Genomic DNA, 19,092 nt, shown 5'->3' on the forward strand with positions numbered 1-19,092 from the left:
TACAGAGGCAAATCCAACATTTTGAAGGCGCCACTCAGCTTTTCTTCAGAAAAGATAGTTACTCAAACATGATCCTCCACAGAGAGGAATTTCTTTCCTTGTTCTAGCTATTATAGAAAACTCGTTGAGATCTTTGTTTGAATTGAAACTTAGTCTGAGAGCAACAGTTGTTTATTAGTTTCATTTCGCCTCTAGCGGGTCCAAAGTAGTACAGCAGCGATGGTTTTGGTCATTTGAAGTAGGCGGGGAAACGCGAGTGATGCTGCCCGTACACAGACCCCCTTCCCCTCCCCTTTCGCGCTGCTCTCCAGCCCCGTGGCCCGAGTCTCTGCTCCTGCGTAAGGATCCCGCTTTGTTGAGAAGGTGTTTCTAAACACGCGGGTGATTCTGAACGAGATCCCTCACACCGCCCCGTGGAACGCGGCTTCGTAAAAATATGTGCACTGTCTCTTTAAGATCCCTTCACTAGTCCGCTTCGTATTGATCAATCCACCATTTTCCAGCGCACAGCACTCAGCGGCGGCGGCGGAGAGAGAAAGCCCTACCTGGAGACGCCAGGCAGGACCGGGGCAGTCATGGCAGCCAACATGTACCGGGTCGGAGGTAAGAGATCATGCTGGGTAAAAAATGTCGTGCCCTTTTGTGTGTGTCGCTCTCGTTCATGTCTTTTCGCAAAAGGGCTTAGCAGTTTTAGATTTGTCCTTCCTCTTTTATTTTTTAAAGTAGTGGAGGACTACAGTGAGAGGATGATGATGGTGATGGGGATTGCGAGCAGCGAGATGAAGAGGAACACTCTCGTTTCGGGACCCCGAGAATGTTTTTACTACTAACTGGCGCTACATTTATTGCCGTTAGCATGATGTAGCGCGTGCGGGTGTCATTGAGTGTTAGTAACAAGCGGGTAACTCTTACATTTACACAGAAGAGAAGCTTTTGAATTTTTTTTTTGTTAAAGTTAAAGTTTGAGTTGCACGCCCCACTTAAGACACTCTGACGGGTCTGAAACACTCTGTTTTAATGGGAGAGGATGGTACAGTGTCTTGAAATGGACTTTTTTTATAGATATTGAATGTAATAGAGAAAGTTTTGGCACATAAACTTTAAGACAGCAGATTGAGTCCAGTGACTTCAGTGCTCATGGAGAAGCTGTGTAGATATAAACTATAGAATATATAATGCTATATAATGTGTCTAATAATTAACTTAATGGAGATGTATATTAGCATACCCAAATGGGTCTGTTTTCATATAGAAAGAAGATGCCAATAATGCACTGCAGCCTTTTTATATTTAACATTTAAAAGAGGTTCACAATGATCTTTAATTACCTCAATTATCTTGTGTAGCTGAAGCTCACATATCAATTTAAAGGAACAGTAAATAATTGAAAATTGTTTCTCATGATGTTTCAAAAATATGTCTTTGTTTCTTCCACAGAACACAAAAGATGTTAGGCAGAATGACAGCCTCAGTCACCATTCACATTCATTTGTTTTTCCATACAATGAAAGTGAATGGTGACTGAGGCTGTCATTGAGCCTAAACTCTCCTTTTGTGTTCTGTGGAAGAAACAAAGTCATATAGATTTGAAACGTCATGAGGGGGAGAAAATCCCTTCCAGTGATTGCATTTGGCTCTGTAACGGATTCCCTGTTGGTATCAATTATCCATTAGGATTTTAAATGCTGATTTAGGGATAATGAATGTGTGCTTACAGTGTCCATAGTCAGTGTAATTATTGGTGTAATGAGAATATTTGGCTTGGGAAGTTTACTCTTAAGGCAGTGGGAGTTGATGAACTTGGACTAACTTGAAGAAAAGCTGATCTTTCATCAGGTGCGTTACAAGTGAATTTACACATTCTGGTTTCACTTGCGAACATCTGATCTGGAGTCGTCGTCTTTTCTGTCTAGATGTTTCTAGTGTTTAAACATGTTTCGAATGGATGAAGTATACAGTATTCATATGTCCTGTGTTTTCTAGGCTACTATATTTGTGAAAAGGAGCATGCTTGACTTCATTTGCAGTGTCACAAATGAAGTATAATATAATATCTGACACAGTTTTTACCAACTTTTCAAAGGGGCAGTTTACCCACAAATGAAAATTATGTAGGCTAATTATTTACTCACCCTAATGTTGTTCCAAACCCATTAGTCTTTTATTCATCTGCTGAAGACAAATGAAAATGTATTCTCTCATCATTTCTGTCCATTGAAAGTACACACAACCAAAAGTTTGACACTTCAAGATGTTCATTGTGAAAGTAATTCATATAAATCAAGTGGTTTAATCCAAGTCTTCGGAAGAGACACGATCACTTTATAAGATGAACGTATTTAATTTAGACTTTTATTCATATAAATATTGATCAATGCCCATCCTTAGAACACATCAAATCTGGTAAACAACAAAGCTCAATTGTACTCGCTTGAAGTGCAAGAACAAATCTCGTTTTGAATGACATGAGGGTGAGTAAACAATGACGGTTTTCGTTTTTGACTGAACTTTTATTTTAAGAAGTTATCTATCTCAAGTTTTAATTTTGACGTAAATGTATTCATGTGACAAAGTAAGCCGACCACTTTTTGAAAGGGTTGAATAATGCATTTTTTTTAATAGTATTTAGACAAAAATAGGCTGTATTGGATCTATAATACTCAGTGTACAGTTAGCAGATTCTGAACAGTCGCTATTCTCACTGGATGTCCTGTACGGAGATGATTCACAGGTTTGTGAATGCGTTCGTTCAGCACTTTAAGATCATTGCAAAAATATCTGTTACTCTGTTACACGCTCCTCCCAGTGTTTGCAACATCTTTGGCTGCTGAGGCTGAAAATGGCCCCAGGCGCTTCATCCAGCAGAGAGTCTCCAAGGGCCTCCATACCGCTGGCTACTGCATCACCTGATACGACTGATCGACGACATCTGCACTCTCTCCATTTCTCTTTTTCTCTCATCGGTCTAGTGGACCAAACGAAACACATTGTCCAACCTCAGACTGGAATGAAGCCAGTTTTGCAAAATTTTACACCTCCATTTTCAGACCTCTGCTGTGCACCCTATACACTTAGCGCGGCCGTACTAATTGCTGAAATGTGCAATAACTGTCATTTGGATCTCATTAAAGCACCCCTTGATACCTTCTTCGTGATTCTCCTGATAGCTCCATTACAATCATCGTTTTCCTTCGAGTGGATTTTGGGGTATTGAATTTGGAAGTGAAGCCATAATGGTTAAAACAATGCCCTGTGAGGGAGAAACAATGCCTCAGCGTTCTCTTCCTCCTTTGTCCTCCCTCACACTTGATGGAGAAGGTAGTCGGCCTGAATTCTCTCTCATTGAGCTAACGGCTTTTCTCTGGCTCTCTTTTCTTCTCCCAGAAGGGAGGCTTCTCCTAGACTCCAGCGTAGAATAAATGTGCCAAGAAAATCAGAGGGAAAAAAATTCAAAACAGACCACCATGAACAGCCAGAGAAATGATGGAAATTTAATGAATCGCATTGCGATTGGTGGCGTTGAACTTGGCTTTCTTCGGGATGGTTCAGGTTTGAGTTGGGAGCCATGAATGAGAAACGTAAGCCAATGGATGCAGCGAGCAGAGATATTTGGTATTTGGGAAGCTTCACCAGGTGTCTGCTATCTCTAATTTGTGATCCTGGATCACAAAACCAGTCACAAGTCGCACGGGTCGGTTATATTTGTGGCAATAGCCGACAATACATTGAATGGGTCAAAATTATTGATTTTTTTGCCAAAAATCATTAGGGTATCAAAGGGAAACTCCAGCCATTTGCATTAAGTTTTCCATTGTTAGAAACCCAGTCATACTATTGAATGGTCGTTCAACACTCTCTCATTTTCCCCTGAGACGAGAGAAATCTGCCATTTACCTTTTTCACTTCCTCCCACAATGACGCAAAAATCTTAATTTTACGTCATTGTAGGCGATAGTGTAAGAGGGAGGGGGGTTTCTGTAAAGACTACAAGCACTAGATCCCACGCTTTCCAAACTTTCTGGGAGTTGTTGTCCCAAAAATACACTTTCTGGCTTTTCTCTGTCTAGAAAGCTCCAAATTCAAAAATAATTTCACATTTCTTCTACTTAAATGGCCCATTTTAAATACACATTCATCTTTCCAGAGGTGGAGTATCCCTTTAAGTAAAGATCATATTCCATGAAGGTATTTTGTAAATTTCCTACCGTAAATATATAAAACATTTATTTTTGTGAATGAATGCAGCACAATCGCTAACGTAAATGGACAACTTTAAAGGCGATTTTCTTAATGTTTCGATTTTTTTTTTTTCAGATTCCACATTTTCAAATAATTGTATCTCAGTCAAATATTGTCATATCCTCTACATCTATTGAAAACTTCAATAGAACTTCAATTTCTGAAAAATGACCCATGTGACTGTTTTTGTGGTCCAGGCTAACATATGTGTCATGTCTATGCGGGTGTTCACCCTGCAGTTGGTCATGGGAGCAATTGATGTCTGACTGATACCACAAAGCAATTATAATTTAATACTTTTCTGTCTGGTACAATAGCCGTAGCCTATTAGGTAGTACATTTTGAAAAGGCATTTTGTTCTCCATCCACCTTGGGGAAAATGCAGTTGCTTTAACATTTTTTTGTGTGCCTAGTAGAGTTTTTTGTAAATCACTGGCCAGGAATCTGTGCCTGCAGAGCCTTGCATAAGTTTCAATGACGTGACACTCCTTGTGATGGCATTTCTTTTAATGTATTCAAAAATATCAGAAAAATGCAATTAAGGCAATGACTTGAATACATCTTTTCTACGATGTGCAATTTCTGAATTAAAAGTTATTGATAATTTTTGGAGATCAGAATGTCAGGGTGATTTAGATATTCTGATATCATAATGAGGATAAAAACTTCATTAAAATTCTTGAAAAGAACTTAAGTAGTTTGGCATAATCATTTATTCCTATGTAGTAATGTAACACATTTGCATAATGCCAGCCTATGGTCTTCATTGGCTGGCTTGAACAACGTCTACTTATTTTATACTGTAATCGCAGCTGAGGTCTGGAAGAGTTTGATTCCTTGAGGAAATGCTATTTTCAGTGCTGAAAATCCACTTTGCATTCATGATTCACAGGTTTTCTGTGCGAAGTAGTCACTGAAGCACCAATAGACTTTCTTTCATATAATGTTGACTATGTGGTTAGTAGTTGTATTTGCCTTATTTTAACGAGGTATTGCAATCAGCAGATATCAATGGAGAGAAACGGAGCAAACAGAGGCCACTTAATAAAAGTGCAGGGGCGTGTGCTTGGGTTTGATTCAGCGAGAATGAGGGCGGTGGCTTGATTTCACGGCTTTACTTCCTGCTCACGACTGCGCCCGATGTCTGGTCCCGAAAACGCAAGTGCGCAGACTCAAGTTCCAAGATGTCAGCGCCATATTGGGAATCTGGTGGCTTCAGTTCTCTCAGATGGAAAAGAGCGAAAGGGCGTCATCCATTAAGATAGCATAGGTGTGCTTAAAAAAAAACCCTAAAACAGGAAGTGATATCATAGATTCTTAAAATACGGTAATATACAAAATCAGACTCATGGGTGTTTGTGGAGTATGGCTTTTAGGTTGTAAAATGTCATGGTTTTGACTTACCCAAAAATATGATATTTTTTAATTATTAATCCATTCATAATTTATTATAATATGTAATTTATTATTATTATGATTTTTAAATGTTTACATTCACAAGATGTAAGTAAAGTATGTTAACTTTTTCAGAATGGTTGATTTAAAACATCTATTAAACCAACATTAATTCAAGAATATGGTGCATTTTAAACTACTTTCCTTTTCTTTATAGTGTGGACTTATCAATGACCCTTAAAGCTCAAGAGATTTCAGTAGAATTAGACATGCTCGTCATCCAAAAGGTTCTACTCATAACTGAAGCTAATTTGAATGTACAGTATATTGAAGACGGAAAGTTCCCATATTCTTCCTGGGCCATTTGATATTCTAGTGTATACAAAGCAAGACAACAGGGATTGTAGTTCTGTAAGATTTAAATACAGGTAATGATGGCAATACAGCAAGTTGTCTCTGCCGAGCAACGCATCAGTCCAGGCTGCTCTGAGCGCTGCAGAGCCACAGGAGAAGTTATCTCTCTAGTACAGTTGTGTGATTGACAGTTAAAACAGCAACGTTATAATTTATTCAATAGTTCCTCAGCTGGCAGAGACTCTTTAATGAGAAGAGTGGAATGGCGTTGTTTCTGAGAAGATGCTCAGAGGATTAGCTAACTAGTTTCTGCCAATACTTTTGCAGTAGCTTTATTTTATGATAAAGTGTTTAAATTGTATTGATTTTAAAAAATTGATTTGACCCTTGACCACTAAAAATGCTTGCAAGATGCTGTGTTCTTCTTAGCGAACTTATTCTGCCGTTTTTTTTATTTATTGCTCATTATGCTTATTTTGCCCTGACTGTTTGGACCATGACCTTACCAAGCTCAATACTATGTATTTAGTTTTTGTCCTAATGACTGTGATGACATACAATGCGTTTTAGCTTTCTATTTTTGACTCATCGCACTGGGATGTTCAACCAACAGTGTAATATCTAATTGCTCCAAATCATGCCAGTCAAAATTGGTCCCATTTACTTTCTACTTCACATTCCTAAACTTATAATGTATGATTTATCAGTGCACATTATTCCAATTAAATAAAATGCTCCTGTGCTTTCCATTTTGGTCACTGTAAATATTAACCAATTTCCAAATAGCTATTTAGGTCATTATTAGGAAATTCAAGCCATACTGTAGTTTAGTGGGTGGTATAATGCCCCTTTTTACAACATGAAAAATAAGTCTCTTTGTCCCCAAAGTGTGTATGTGAAGTTTTATCTTAAAATCCCCCGCAGATCAGTTTTTACAGCATGTTTTGTGTGCGTCCCTTTAAAGGTGCCATGTGTAAGAATTGAGGTAAAAACATCCCAAAATGAGCTACACGCATCAAAATAATGAGAAAAAATAAGGGTGATGATGTCATTAAAAAAATGACAAGTTGTAGTGCTGCAGAGATATCAACCTGAAGTAGCATGCTAAATTACTAGCCACGGCCCAACAGGTGTCATAATACCAGTTTCGGCCATGGGAGGCGGTATGCGGGCAACATAACCACCAGCGAAACTGCAATACACGAATAACTCGCACGGCTTGTGGGCGTACTTGAACCTGACGTCAATCGTGTGGAAAGTACAGCCCACTACTACATTTCAGTTTAGGGAAGGAGCGGAATAATGGCTGAAGCCCTTGGCAAGAGACACTTACCATCACCACAAATAATAATCAATTTCAATTTATTAATAAGCCTTGACTCCACATTGAAACATTACGATAATTGAAATGCTCTCCCTCTCACAGTTGAACTTGACCTTCAAACTTGTTGTTCCAGTCAAAAATCCTCCTCAAATTGATGCTGATTGTGTTTCACGTCCATTCATGTCTGGCTTTATTGTGGAGTGGAAGACCAGTTTTGACAATCCAACAAATGACCTATGAATAAAATTAAGTACCAAAAAATCAAGCATTTTATTTCTCTTTGAATATCCCTATTCATTGAAAGCGAATGGCAGAGAATGAATGCCATTTGGTGTTGATTAAACATCAAATATTAGATTTTTCTTTGTCACTTCATGCTGCTTTTTTGCTTTTAGTGTGGACAGAAAAATGACTTGTTGCTGAATGCTTGTCACATAGTGGACATTGTGTCAGGATCTTTGTGTAAATGAAGGTGGCGCAATTACAGACCCTGCAATTTCACACACAACGCCTCGTTCTCTTTCTTTTAGAATAGTCTCCTCGTCTGAAAGACCACAGTGACATAAACCGAGGCATCACTACAGACATCTATAGCTTAAAACTATGTAATTGCATAATTTATGAATAAAATAAACAGAACGTGTATAAAGTTTTGGTCAGTAAAATTCTTTTTGAAAAGAAGACACACCTTTATTCTGCAACTGTAAGGATGGAGTCAAAAGTGGAACTAAATGCATTCAAAATGTTATTAAATAATAAATTCTGTCATTTTAAACTTTCTATTCATTAAATAATCCTGAAAAATGTATTACATTTTCCATAAGAAAGCAGCACAACTATTTTTAACATTGATCATAATAAGGGATGTATCTTGAGGACCAAATCAGCATATTAGAATGATTTCTGAAGGATCATGTGACACTGAAGTCTGGAGTAATGATGCAGAAAATTCAGGTTTGCCCTCACAGAATTTGAAATCAAAGAAGTTATTTAAAATATGACTCTCTATTTGATCAAATACATGCAGCCTTGGTGAGCAAAAGAGACGTCTTTCAAAAACATTTTTAAAAAACTCCAAACATCAGCCTTAAATGGTCATCATTTACTCATCAGCTTGTCGTTCCAAACCTCTAAGCCTTCCGTTCATCATCGGAACACAAATGAAGGTCTTTTTGATGAAATCCTATAGCTCCTGGTTTGAAACAAGCGGGTTTAACTTAAGCGTCTGGTGGTGCGTTCCGGCCCACCACTGGTTTTTAGGTGTTAAGACACACTTGGTTCCATATAGTTGGAGAAGGTGTTGTATAAGATCTGCACTAATGCTCTGTGTGTATGTGTTTGGCGCACAAGCTTGAATTAACTGGCATTGCCATAGTAACGGATGTCTCGTGGGTCCAGGTCTGATTGTCCCAAGACAGGGATTGAATGGCCTCTGTACCCTCTGAGGACCTGTGCAGGCTGGGGTCTCCTGCAGCGGCTGGGTCACGGAGACCTCTTCATCTGAGTTGAGCTCAGGGCAGCCTACACTTCCTGCATGTGGGCCTGTCGATATAATGAAGTTTATATATTTTACAAAATGTTCGTCCCTAGTTTGTTTTCTAAATGTTGGCTTGGTCTTTGTATCTCTCGCTCTTTGTCTGTCTTTACTCAACTTCCCTCCTTGTACTTAATTCTCTTCCTTCACTCTCAGTCTCAGTAAGGCTCGGCAACATGCACGGATTGGATCACTGGAAATTTGACTGCACTGTGATGTCACAGGCTGTGTCGCTTGCTGATTGGTGGGGGGATGGGGGCACAGCATTCGCTGTGGGCACAGGCAGGCAGAGATGGCAGGAGGGTTGTCAGAAACTGAGAGAGACAGCATTGATGCATCAAGGTCTTCTCTATGCTCCTCTTGGTTCTGAGTGAGGCTCTGACTCCATGTCGTGTTTTGCTCTGGTCTGGGAGGCCTCTGGTAGAACCTGTACTCATTAAATAAGCAGAAAAGAGGTGCGGCTCTAGTCTTACACACTGATAGATACAGTCAGACGCACATGGCTGAGTGAGTCTCAGATGGAGTGGAAGATTCATGTGTATGTCAGGGATTTGATCCACAATCAATGATTTTAGTTCCAAAGTTCTTGAGATCCCAACAAGTCCCCCTGTAGTCGATAATTGTATCCCTTAAAACGTAACTTTGATCATCAAAATGCCATATTTAAACGTTTTTCTTTTTCCAGTGAAAGAAAATGTATTCATGCCTTAAAATAGCTTGAATGTAACTCTATAGACCTTATGCACCAGAGAAACGTGGGCGCCGTCATCTTTAGAATATTGTCTTTTTGAACTTCCGGGTTTTGCGGTCGCTCTGTATATCTCTATGGCATCGCTGTCGAGGAGTAATTAGCTGGTGAAGTGGATTTACTTATTGTAGAGTTAACCAAAGTTATCATGAGCATTGTAATGTTTATTGTAAAGCAGATGTCTAAACAAATGTCGACCTGGAATTTTTTTTTAAGAGCAGTTCATTCATACCTATGCAAGATCGCTGTGGAAATACAGACCGGAAGTCAAAAGACAACGAGCACAGTGCTGAAAAGGGGCTGGGCTTCATTAGGTCTATACCCTTGCTTCATTTAGTATGAATATGCACATGAGCCCCGCCATCGCTCTCTACAATGTCAGACTCAAAATGGTAATTAATATGATCAGCCTTTGGCTTGACTACATTATCAAACAGCTAATAATGTGTTGCTAATGTTACATGATGACCCCGTGTTCCCGTTCGCCATCTCAGGCCTTCTAACAATCAGCATCCTTAGAAACGCTTTAAACAACTTACATAGTCCGTGGAGAAAGGCATGCAGTTCATTAAAACATGATTGTAACATGCATAATTCACCTGCTAATTTGCTAAATGTACCAGGTTTTGAATGAAAAATATAGCGAGATAACCTGGTTTCTCTTGAGACTCCCGTTTTGGAGTTAATGATATGCTAAAGCCCTCCCGCACATTGACGTGATTGGTTAAAGGGTAGTTTGGGATGTAAGAAATGCCAGCGATTTCAAACCATTTTTTTTTTCTCTGCAGTTTTAAGGAGAAAATACTCATCGTTGGTGTTGACTTATGAATTTGCACATGGTTTGTCTTAAAGCATATTAAAAACAACACGTATACAGATAAACAACATTAAAAACCACTTGGGGTCTTTAAGCTGTACACTTTAGGCAGCAAATGACATTCGTAAGATTAACAGCTCATTTTACTACTCAATCTGTTTTATTTATAAATTGCTTGTTTTTTTTTTTTTTGCATATTTAAAAAAAAAATAGTACTCTTAGTTTTGTTGTACTACGCCAAAGTCTCTGACTACGCTTGGCTGTTTTTAATGCGAGAATGCATCCGGTCCCCGTTGGAAGTTGAAAGTGTGCATTGCCAAGGACCCCAAATATGATGACACTTATTAATACAGAAGTGCAAGACCTGCAAATTTGATTTGTGTAGTGTGTGTGTGTATATATAGTTTCAATATGCTTTAAAAATCCTAAACAGTACATAGAAAATGTCACATCTAATTTTTTGGTGTTTGTGTTAGTTTATTTTCAGCTGTAGTAGACCACTGTGCATACTGTAACATCTGTCTGAAAGTCTGAGTAAAGTGCTGCAGACCAGCCAGCATGCACTTCTTGTTCTTGGTGGAAGAAAAAACAACAAACAGGAGCATACAGGAACCTCCCAGTTTTTCCAAGACAACATATTAGGTCATCAAGAACCAAAGTCACTTCCTCTCTCTTTATAGCCAATGGTGCCATAGACAGAATTTTTTGAACTGGACATATGAAGGGCCAGCACTGTGTTCTCTCCAGGCCTGACTGTATAAAGTGACAAGTCATAAGAAGCTTTTTATTTAATTTAAATCCAAGTTTCATCAGCTGTGACCACAACGAGTGGTTGCTTGGTTTCTTTTTCTTTGGCATTGCGCTGGGCAGCCCACCCACCATAACATGTCATTGGTCTAAAATCCTCCTTCACATAATAAAACATTAGAGGTGCAGTAAGCGATTTTCTTTTCTCATATAAAAAACTTAAACTTGAAAGTTGTTTCTACACAGTTTCATTTTAGTGTAGCCTTTCAAAAATCCTGAAGTTTAGTTCCACTTGTTTTTTGTCATTTAAATTCTCAGCAAATTCAACCATTTTGATGTATGAGTAAACAGACTTCTCTATGAAACAGGAAGTGTAGTCCCACATGGCTGTGTTACCAAACACTGAGTTTGCAAACGTGTTTTTGCCAGACTTGGTGTTCTGGTCCCCCCACCCCCCCGAAACCATGGGATTACTGTTGTAGCGTTTGTGTGTGTGTGTATTTATGCCGTCTGCCGTATGCGGGGTGTAATCTGCCAGAGGTCCTGGCACACACAGGGTTAAGACCAGGCACCCCACCAAGCCTGAGGGTTGCGGGGGACGTCCCGCAGAGTCGTAAGCCTCCAAAGAGCCCACACGCCCTGGAGCAAGGCCAACAGCACACGCACCGAACACAAACACACACAGAAACATCAAGAAAGGAGGGGTGACACAAGAAAGACTGAGAGAATCCGTAGGAGAGTCAATGACATAAAAGCGATAATAATTTTTATCACGTGCTACTGTAAGTTCTTAAAAATTATGTTTTTATACAGCATTTCATCCGTTTTAATTTAATTTTAACGAATCCTCATATTCAAGTAGAAACTATGTCCCTAATGCCCCGAATACGAATAGATGTGAATGTGCAGTTTTTAAATATTGACAATTTTTAATTTTCAAGGTAAATTATTTATTGATAAATATTGTTGTTACATGACATTATACTCCCTGAACTAACCTGGCTTTGTATCAAAAGTTCTTGACCTTGACACTGTCATGAGAGTCCACAGTGGTTCTCTCTATGATATCATTTCCTGTTCTGTTTATTTTTTTATTTTTTTGCATGTCAGTTGATTTACATGATTTTGTTGGTCTTAAAGGGCTACTTTGTCCAAAAATGAAATGAAAAATCTCATGTCATTCCAAACCTGTAAGCGTTTCGTTCATCTTCGAAACACAGATAAAGATCTGTAAAAGAAATCGGAGAGGATTTTTGTTCCTCCACTGTCAGGCTACGCAACTGAAGTGCAAGTTGATGAATGTATGTATGTGAATAAAAGCCTAAATTCAATCTGTTGTTGTTCATATTAAGTGATCATGTCTCTTCAGAAAATTTGGACTAAACCGCTCAATTCATATTCCAATCACTTTATGAACTTTTTGAAGTGTCACAATGGTAGTAGAGTGGAAATAATGGAGGAACAGAAATCTCTTAGATTTCATTAAAAATATTTTCATTTGTGTTTTGAAGATGATCGAAAGTCTACAGTTTTGGAACGACATGAGGGTGAGTAATTGATGTCAGAATTTTTAATTAATTATTAATTTAGAAAAAAAAGTCTTTATAAAGGAAGGAAGGTTGTATCTTCCGGAGTCCCTGACACCTGTGATTTGATGAATCTGACTTTGAATTATATATATATTTTTTAAAATTCACAAATTAAAAACATGCTGATTATAGAAGAGCTGTGTGTTTAAATTGCATTCTATTGAATTAATTGATGTAGGGCAACAAAATGAGCGTCATGTCTAAGTAGTTGGCCTGTTTTGCCTGTGACAGTCCTGATACTGGTATGTCGTTTGGTGCCAGTCAAAAGTGGGCACTGAAGGTTATATATGAGGTTGAGTTACAAACGCCATAGCTTTTCACAGTGTCGCCAAACGCAGCCGCGCTCCTGTCATGTAGCCCAACGGAAAGTGCTCTGTTTAGTCTCTGAAACAGTCCGGTAAGCCTCAGCAGGTGTGCGAGTGTGACAGGAGATGCTGCCTGTCGATGACAGACTGGAGGTGTGTGAACACTAACGCTTGTTTCTTTCTCTCCTCACAGATTATGTTTATTTCGAAAACTCCTCCAGTAACCCACTGCTGATCAGGCGAATAGAGGAACTCAACAAGGTGAGTGACAAACGAATGTGTGTGTTGCTAAAAGCCAATCGAAAAGACTGTAGGATTGTAGCCAAGTTGCAGCATTCTTCTAGTGAGTTAAAGCACTAATATAACCTAAATATAAAGTGAATATAAGCCAAATTGAAATAATGAAAAAATTGCTCAAATTAAAATGAAAGCAAAAAATATCAAATTAAAAGCTATTTCAAAATATGAAAAAAATACTATCATGGGAAAATAAGACTGGAAGACAAATGATAGATTTATATGAGAAACAAAACAAAATAATTAGCTTTCTCTGTTAGGTTTGGTGAGTAATTTCCGATTCAGGAAGACATCGTTCTTTTGAGTCCTTTTAAATCTGAATCATAGGTTTAAGCCTAACCCTGAACGATTGATTCGCTAATTGAACTGATTCAGTTTGTTCATTTACCACACTAACTAAATCAGAGTCGGTGTCAAAAATGTTGATCTCACACACCTTTTATGGTCTTGAAGAGTCATATGGACCATTTTTCTGGTGCTATTTGTCTCATTCACTTTCATTGCTTTTGTGTTCCAAAAGACGTAAATCTTACCGTTTTGTAACAGCATGATGAGTAAATGATGAAAGAATTACGAATTCTTTATGACAAGCTTCAGGTTTGCACTTCGCTTGGAAAAACACATACCTAAATGACTGGCAAATCTCAAAGCTACAGTTTCCTGACTTTTTTTTTTTTTTTTTGTTCTCACCGTGCTCACACTTTCAATCCTTCTCCTCTAACATCACACTGCTCCCCCTTCTGCCCTCCTTATCTTCTCTCCATCACGAGACCCTCTCAAATCACCCAGGAAGTGCAGAGGTGTTTAGGTCACGGTTATGGTTTAGTCCCCAGTTTGCATATTGAGGCTTCCCCAGCAGCTGATTGGTCTATAAGCTGTTGCTGTGACAACTCTGTTTCCGTTTGCAGACGGCGAATGGGAACGTGGAGGCCAAAGTGGTGTGTTTTTACCGACGCAGAGACATCTCTACAACGCTCATCACCCTCGCGGATAAGCATGCACGTGAGTAGTTGTGAGACTGCTTTACCCACAATGCTTTGAGCTGACCGTTCATAAAAATAGATTTGACTTTGGAAAGCACTTAGTTTGGAGTGACGCATGAACAAGTTTGTTCCTTGAGGTTTTGTTGTTATTTGGTTTACACCCTTTGAACCTAGGATGATTTTGTCTTTTTTCTTTTGTTTTAAATTGACATCAATTAAAATTTAACTTTTATAATATAATAATTTGCTCAGTTTTGGTTTGTGTCTTGCTGTCTACTACCCCTACATAGACAGCCAACATTTAAGGATGCATCCTATCTGAAAATGGAACCTTGTTACATGATGTGATTTTGGGGCAAAATTAGGTATATTTTAGCACTTTATTAGGCTAAATAATTCTGGAGTGCAGCTAATGCTTCCTTGTACAGCTGTCTTCCAGTTTGTTGGCCACCCACAAGCAGCTCACCAAACCGGACGTTTTTTTTCCGAGACATCTGCCTGGTGGCTGTTATCATACAGAGATGAAATAAAAATGTCTGTTTATCCCATGTGAACGTTTCTAATATTTAATTAATTTGCTTTAGAAATGCACCTGTTTTCAATATTTATTTTCAGACATCTCATATTGAACGATACGTTTTTCTTCTTCAAAGGGGTCATGAACTGGCTTTTTAAATTTTATTATATTGTTGTCTGAGGTCAGCTTATGACGTTCGCTTGGTTTTTGCATTCAAAAACATCAAAATGAATAAGTAATAGGCTCTTTTGTACCATCGTTTTGAGTCTAGCTGAAAAACGCTCGGTTTTCATGGGCGTCTCGCACTGAAGACTTGGAAGTAAACGCCCACTGCTTTGAGTGGATAACAGTTTTGCATATTATAATGTCCAATGTTGTAAAATGGCAATCGGAATGATTCATCCATACATGTTCGACCCGGAGTCCGTGTGTTGCACAATTCCTATCAGATCCATTATAGACGGCACAGCACCGTTCTTTAATATTAATCAGTCTGCAAATCCAGTCTTGTTTACAAAACAATCCTCAGTGAAATGAAGCTAACAGATGGACGATGTATCAGCTGGAACATCATTAAAAATAAAGTTTATCCATGCAGTCCTGTTGGCTTCCAGAGGAAGCTTATGCAGCGACTGTCTTCTTCCACAACCAGGCGCTGCACAATATTCTGTATTGCTCGGTAGCTCGATCCGGTTTGTCATCACGAGGTAGGCCTATGTTATTTAGCTATGCGTGTAATGCGCGAATCGGTGGGTGGGGCTAAACCGGCCATTTTGAAGTAGGCGTTGATCTTCTTCTACGGGGGTGGGGTTTTATCCTCTTTGGTCATAGTTCCCCACTTTGAAAAATGAGTCGTTTGCTGAGGCTGGTGTCAATAAAAGCTTTTGTTTGACTAACAAGGACGTTTTCAGTTCTGAAACATACAGGATATTCTTATAATATGATGACCTCTTGGATGTCAAAAGCTCAAGGAAAGTTTGATTTCTCAGACAATTGATTTCTTTGATCAGATTTCTTTCAACAACATGAGGGTGAGACTATTTTCATTTTTGGGTAACCCTTTACCTCAATTTTAAGTTCAATAAACACAAAATTTAGGTTTCTTACTTTAAGTTAAATCAACAACATTTTTTTACAGTGTGCGTGGAACAGATAATAAGGAGGTATTTTGCAGAATGTCGTTGCTGCTCCATAGAATAATGGCATATAGTATATTCCATAAAGCGAATGAGCAGTGCTGTCAAATCCAAGTGACAAAAGGCAGCAAAAAATGTGATCCCGTGATTATCATTAGCGTCGGACTTGGTGCCACACTTCTTTTTGGAGCTCTACATCCCTGGTTCCCATTCACTTACATTGTATGGAAAAGAGCATCCTAGATATTCTTCAAAAGATCTCCTTTAATGTTCCATGGAAGGACGTTGTGGGTTTGGATAGACATGAGGGCAAGGAAATGATGAGAGATTTTTCATTATGGAGTAAACTAAGCCTTAAAATCTTGTTAGACGTGCAGACAAAAAGCCGCAAGATAACTGTCTTGTCCATTATGTAATGGTAATGTTCAGATGATTGACAGCCATTAAAACACCTTGAATGAAAAGAGAATCTGTTCCTGTTGTGAGCAGAACCTTCCTCCAAAATGGCTGCTGTAGAGATTTATCAGCAGAAGGGCATCTAAGCACAGGGTTAGACAGTGCTTGTGCGTATAAAAGAGTTTTCATCTTTTGTCCGCATGCAGCACACAAGTCTGATTCTGAGACCATGAAGCCTGTTTGTTCATGTGGACCACACAGATGCAGTGAAGAGGAACTCTCTCTCTCTCTATATGTGTGTGTGTGTGTGTGTGTTATGGACCTCTCAATGCCAGCAGCCTCTCCGTGGACCTTCAGACATTTGCAATATGTGAAAAATGCATGGCAGGAATGGTCGTTCACCGCATGGGTGTGGGCTACATCCTGTCTCTGCCTTTGGAAAAGGGAGTTAAAGAATGAGTGGAAGAGTGGAAGGAAAAAGGAAAGTCACCAAGTGGAGGGAGAATGAAGTAAAAGCCGCGCCAATGAAAAGAGGAAGACACAAGTTCAGTGCCGGCTGGAAGTCGTCTCATGCGCCTTCATGAAAGTTACAGGCAGCGACTCGGCCCATTGTGCGTTATTAGAGCACTTCCTTCCTTCCTTCCTTCCTTCCTTCCTTCCTTCCTTCCTTCCTTCCTTCCTTCCTTCCTTCCTTCCTTCCTTCTTTTTTCTTTCTTTTGTTATTCTTTCCTTTTGTCCCCACATCATTCCTTACATTATCTTTCTTTCTTTCTTTCTTTCTTTCTTTCTTTCTTTCTTTCTTTCTTTCTTTCTTTCCTTCCTTCAATGTAATTATTATTGATAATTATTGATATTAAAATAAAAGCTATGATATGAAGTTCTGAGGATCAAATAAAGTTGTTGTGAAAAACTCAAAAAACTTTCTTATGTCCTTTCTTTCTTTCATCATTTCTTTTTTTCTTTCGTCATTTCTTTCTTATATCATTTCTCCCCATTCCTTCCTTCCTTCCCTCCTTCCTTCTCTGTACAGACGGGTATGACTCTTATTTCCTGCAGAGATTATAGAAATTTTGTAGAAAGTTTCTAGTTCTCTTTGACCCTTGATATAAATCAACAGAGCTTTTGGTGTGTAAACTTCAGGTCTCCAGTGTCGGAGGAGTCAGCAGCGTGCTGGTGCTGTGACTCACAGATGAAATATTTTGCTCTCTGTGATGCTGGCTCCGCCTCGCTGGGCCGTGAGAGCATGAGGCAGCGAGGCGCCATGTGTGCCGAGAGAGAGAGAGAGAGAGAGAGAGACCTGACTCTGCTGTGAACTACTCACTGGAATCACCTCACTCGTTGGCCTCAGCCACTCCACTTGTTTGTGCTTTCTGCTCGACCTCTTGGTACCGAGTACAACAGCTTTGAGTCACAGCTGTCGGTGTGAGCTGTGTTTGTGTGTTTTACATTTCTTCCTGAACTGGAAGGGCAAAATAAACAGAGAGCTGTTGGAAAAAGACACCGGAATTCATCTCCGTATCATCTCATGTCCTTGTCAACAGAAAGGTTGTGCATGGTGTGGGTTTATATGAACACGTTGGACACGAGTCTTTGTATGGTATCATTCTCCTCTTACCACCGTGAAATATCCACTGCAATAATGCAATAATGTTACCAGACCTACCTTGAGTATAACCGTAGTTTTTGCGTAAATGACGTCTAAAAAAAGAGACCTGACGTTTATCTTGAGTTTTTTTTTTTTTGGCAATTTTTTAAAATTATTCAGTCTCATCTACTGACCAGTTTGCAAGATATGAGACATAAATGATCATATGAATGTTTTTATGACGTAAAACGTATGTAAACATATGCATCATGGCACTGCGCAAGGTATTTTTGAATACAATTGAGAAACTAGTCGGATTCAAGCATTTACATACATTATTTCAGGTCTACACCACCCCTTTAAATCCAATCATCAGAAATCAAATTTGTGCTCAAGAAACTTTTCTCAACATTTCACTCAAAAACGGTTATGCTGCTTAATATTTTTGCTGAAACCGTGATGCATATTATTTTTTTCAGGATTCCCTTCAGACTCCAAATTCACACCTCTTGTGAACCGTTAACTTTGTTTTTGCTGTTGTGGTAGATTCACTAGTTCGCAGTGCTACCGCTGAATAGTGGTGCAGGAAACACTGTCAAAGTGTTTTAGTACAGAGTTCTGTCTTCATCAGTGCAAGGATCAAGACACTGAAGAACCATTAAAGGAGTAGTCCCCTTTTAAACTCACCCCCGTGTCATCCAAGATGTCCATGTCATTTCTTTCTTCAGTCGAAAAGAAATTAAGTTTTTTGATGAAAACATTCAAGGATTTTTCTCCATATAATGGACTTCAATGAGAACCAAACGGTTCAAGGTCCAAAAGTGCGAACTGCAAACTGTTCAAAGGGCTTTAAACGATTCCAGACCATGAATAAGGGTCTTATTAAGCGAAACGATCAGTCATTTAAATGGTCGCCTTGCTCTCTTCTGTGATGCACGTTCGTGACTCTCCTGTTTTGAATCTTTTCCCGAGTCAATTCGTTCGTTTCGTTGAATTAACCAAATTACACGAAAAAAGATTTGTACATTTTGATAAAAGAGTTTGAACAGGAGAGTCACGAACGCACGTCACAGAACAGAGCAATGAGCTTATAAAAATTAAACTTTGTGTTTTTTTTTTTTTTTCA

General features: G+C 38.9%; 1 protein-coding gene across 2 annotated transcripts in view; it reads left to right on the top strand.

Annotated features, from left to right (window-relative positions):
• The first annotated feature begins 278 nt into the window (after window positions 1-278).
• The window catches only part of mta1 (metastasis associated 1), a 43,648-nt gene continuing 24,834 nt past the window's right edge, over window positions 279-19,092 (top strand). For both annotated transcript variants that reach the window (XM_039667428.2, XM_039667437.2), the window contains exons 1-3: window positions 279-603; window positions 13,246-13,313; window positions 14,258-14,351. In XM_039667428.2, the coding sequence (XP_039523362.1) occupies window positions 576-603; window positions 13,246-13,313; window positions 14,258-14,351 (190 nt within the window). In that variant the 5' untranslated portion in view covers window positions 279-575. The remainder of the gene's footprint in view (window positions 604-13,245; window positions 13,314-14,257; window positions 14,352-19,092) is intronic.

This window comes from Pimephales promelas, chromosome 15 (assembly GCF_988280905.1).
Source record: "Pimephales promelas chromosome 15, fPimPro1.hap1.1, whole genome shotgun sequence".
Classification (NCBI taxonomy): Eukaryota; Metazoa; Chordata; class Actinopteri; order Cypriniformes; family Leuciscidae; genus Pimephales; species Pimephales promelas.